This window comes from Bison bison, unplaced genomic scaffold, assembly GCF_000754665.1.
Source record: "Bison bison bison isolate TAMUID 2011002044 unplaced genomic scaffold, Bison_UMD1.0 scf7180017864304, whole genome shotgun sequence".
NCBI lineage: Eukaryota > Metazoa > Chordata > Mammalia > Artiodactyla > Bovidae > Bison > Bison bison.
The window spans coordinates 16,688,206-16,691,954 of NW_011494876.1; the positions used below are offsets into that span (position 1 = coordinate 16,688,206).

At 61.1% G+C, this 3,749-nt stretch overlaps 1 protein-coding gene across 1 annotated transcript in view; it reads left to right on the forward strand.

Annotated features, from left to right (window-relative positions):
- LOC104997238 (cytochrome b-c1 complex subunit 1, mitochondrial) overlaps positions 1-244 on the forward strand; it is a 9,126-nt gene extending 8,882 nt beyond the window's left edge. Inside the window, exon 13 of the mRNA XM_010851904.1 lies at positions 54-244. Within this exon, the coding sequence (XP_010850206.1) occupies positions 54-118 (65 nt within the window). The 3' untranslated portion in view covers positions 119-244. The remainder of the gene's footprint in view (positions 1-53) is intronic.
- The last annotated feature ends 3,505 nt before the right edge of the window (positions 245-3,749 follow it).

Here is a 3,749-nt window from a genome sequence, read left to right on the forward strand (position 1 = left end):
TGTCCCTGTACCACACAGGTGCCCCACCCTGACGCCCCACCCTCTCCCCACAGGCCCCATTGAACAGCTTCCAGATTATAACCGGATCCGTAGTGGCATGTTCTGGCTGCGCTTCTAGGCAGGAAGCCTGTGCAGGCGAGGGCGGGGCCGGGGTTCGAGGTTCCCCCCCCACAAACACACCACCTCGGTCCTTCAGACCTGTGCAGCTGCTGACTCACCAACCAATAAAGTCTTGCATCGAGAACTGCGTCGTCCCTCTCTTGTCCTTTGGCGTGGAGTCCCCGGGCCATGGTGGGGGAGCAGGGACTTCCCTCGGGTCTGCGTGTCCTGGACGCTCTGCCTTCCCACAGGCTGATGTGTCCTTAGTCAGGGGCGAGCGTGGGGGGCTGTAGCCTGGAGGCCGGAAGCCTTTGATGCCTGCGGGGAGCTGAGGCCAGCTGTTTGCAGTTAGCCACATGGGGGATGCTCCTCACCAGCCTGTCCTAGGAGAGGGGTGTGGGGGACCATGGGAACTGCAGACCCAGCCTTTACCCTGCTAGGGCTCCCAGCCTAGGGATTGAGGTGGGAAGCCCCTTGCTGTGGGTCCTGGGGGTCACCCTCTGGGGGACCCTGGACCCCCCCCAGACCAGGAGAGCCCAAGAAATGTCCTCGAGGAAGCCGCCTCTGTGTGTTTACTCTGGATTCTGGGAGGAGGATAGCCCGAGGCATAGTGTTCCCATTTGGCTTCTCACTGCTGCCTGGACAGGCAAGGCAAGAATCCTTTGCCTCGGTTTGCCGCTGACTCAGGCTCTAAGAATATCCCTGAGCTCAGTGGGGCCTGAGCCCCCTCCCTCGACGCGCTCTGTCCCAGGCAAGTCCTGAGCTGCTGGCCTGGCAGTCCCCTCCCCGTCTTGCTGAGGACCTGCTGGAGCTCACAGCTGTCTAGTCCCCTTGCCACCTCTGGGCTCCGGTCCCCAAGGCAGGAGGGCAGATAGGCCCTCTTCCTGTCCTCCCACCCTTCCAGTCAGGGTTCCTGGGAGCCCACTGTGGGGTGGATGGAAGTGTGGGCCAGTTTGCCTGTGAGGGAGGTGGTGCTGCCAGTGGTGGACAGGGTTCTGGGACGAAGTCTGCTGAGAAGGCGGCTATTCAGAAGTGTCCAGAGCACCCGCAGTTCACTCCCACCGCCCCGGTTTCCTCTCCCTTACCCTGTGTGTTGCCATGGCTGCCTGCTGTCCCACGTTTGAGCCCTGGGAGGATGGGCCTTGGTTTGTCTGCTAAGCCCAGGCCTGGCCCTCAAAGGCCACAGGTGCGCTGGACACAGCAGTCAAGCTCCCTAGGGTGACGTGGTCCTAGTGGGCCTTGCAGACCTAGCCAGGGAGTTTGATCTCTCCTCCTGAGCCATACTGAGGGAGATGTATTGAGGGTTACTGGGAAGAGGAGTGACTTGCTCAGCTGACAGCCTGGGGACTCAGGAGCATTTCAGTGTGGTCCCGGCGAGCCAGCACTGTGGCAGCTCTAGTAAGAATGGGCCTGGGCTGCGGGGGGCACAGGCTAGACAGCATTCCCAGCAGGGCTGGGGTACCACAGAGGACGGGTGGGTTGGAGGAAGATGACCTGCCCAGCTTGGGCTGCCGTTCTGAGGAATTTGGAAGTGTCTTAAGACAGTGGGATGTGTGGGGTGGAACCCCCCAAAAGAGGCCCAAGATGGAGACATACGGTGCAGAGACTGAAGTAGAGGAGGAAATGTCCAGGGGAGTGTAGGAGGGAGAAAAAGACCTCTAGGGCCCCACTGCCCAGATGGAGGGAGCTGGTTTCTGGGGCTGGGCCCTAGGCTGTGTGCCTGCCAGGAGGCTGGAGCCAGGGGCCTCAGAGGGCCACACCCCTGCTCGTGAGCTTCCCGGGAGCACCAGACAGGCACGCGTCTGCAACCTACCTTCCACCAACAACCTCTCCTCCCAGCCTTTGAGTGACCCCCCTCACAGCAGGCTGCCCTTCCTTTTGGGGGGTCACTCATGGTTCTGATAAGATGGACACCTGTTCACCTGTTCCTCCAATCTCCCCTAAAGGCCAGACCCAAATGTGTGTGTGTCTACACTGTGTACCAGCCCTGCTCTGCACAGCCACCCTTCCGTGCGAGAAGGGGTAAGGGTCTTGAGGCGGGGCTGCCTCTGTAATGAGAGCCTGTCTGGTTCTCTGCAGCCCTCACCTATAGGACCTATGGGACGGAGGACTGGGTGATCCTTGGATGTGGCTGAGAAGATCTTCACCTTGGGAAAAGGTTCTGGGCCCTACGGGTCACAGTGCTGTACCCATGATAATTTGGGGCTGTCCCTGTAGCCTGCTGAATAACAGGAAGACCAGCAATGCGGATGGGCCTCACCACTGCCAGCTCTGGCCACACCAGAGACCCTCAAGCCCTAGAGGAGGTCAAAGCAGACAGGTTCAATAGACGTGCCGTCCCCATCTCTTCCCCATTAGCCCGTGGAGCCCTAGGAGAGGTTGGCGGGGTGGGCCAGGCATGTTGGAAGGGGCACAACGGCAGCAGTGAGTATAGGCATGGTCTCCAGGCTTCCCAGAATTACTCAGGAGTAGCAGAAAAAAAATAACAGGGCCTGCTTTTGGGAGTGACTCTCTGCCTCGGTAACACCCCCTATAATGAACACATGCATATACAAAGAGGGTCTCTGGCCTGCAGGTGTGTGAGGGGACTGTCCATGATCACAGAACCTGCAGGAGACAGATGGGAAGTCAGCCTGGTAAAGGGGAGAGGAGCGGGGTGAAGGTAGTTTTGAAGGTGGACACTACAAGTGGAGCAAGAAAGAGAAGGGGGGACCAAAATGACCTCTGGGCCTGGCGGAAGCGATGGGTGGACGGGGGTCTCAGAATGTGTGGTAGGGGGCCTGGCTGGAGCAGGTCAGGCCCACCAGTGGGGGTGGAGGCAGGAGGGAATGGATTCCTGAGAGAGGAGCTGTCGCTGTGGGTGGGCCGCCCTCCACACATGGTAGCCCCTCCCTGCAGCACAGCTGGATGGCATCTGCCTGGGCATAGCGGGGGATGCGGATGCAGGACACCGGGATGGCCACGTCTGCACGAGCACGACCCAGATTCTCTCCTGGCTCCCCCTCCACAGTGGGGGCGGACGTGACGTGTCCAGTGGTGCCCACCGTGCAGACAGCGGTGCCTCGGGTCCCCTGGGGTGAGCCTGAGTCCCTCGTTTGCTGTTGAGGAGATGGGGTGGGAAACAGGAGACCCACCAGACAGGGAAGGCTGAATCAGAGCAGAGGCCGGCGGGACTCATGGCCTGAGGGCTGTCTGGGTGCCCCTGTGGGGGGGCGGTGAGTCATCTCCAGCTGCAGCTCCCCCCACCCCACCCCACCCCACCCCAACATCCTGCTGCGTCTTGGGTCCCCAGGAACCTCTCTGGAGTCCGGTCTCCAGTAGTCACTTCTAGTCTGTTTGACTTAAAGCAGCCAAGATTCCTGACCCTACACAGGGTGGAGGGGGCTCCCTCAACCTCTCTCTTGTAGAGAACCTCCCAGGGGAATCCCAAAAGCCACCAGTGGTGGGGGGCTTTACACTTAAATGGAGCCTGATCGTCGGTCACGGGGAGGGGTAGCAGAGGCGGCGACCTCTGGGACGATGTGTTGGGGCGGGCCGCCTGGGTCCCCGCCCGCCGCTCCGCCCCCTTGGGATCAGGGACTTTTCTCTGCTGTGGCGGCGGGACTGCGGCGCGTCTGGGGACGGGAGCCTCGGACCAGCAGGCAAGACCG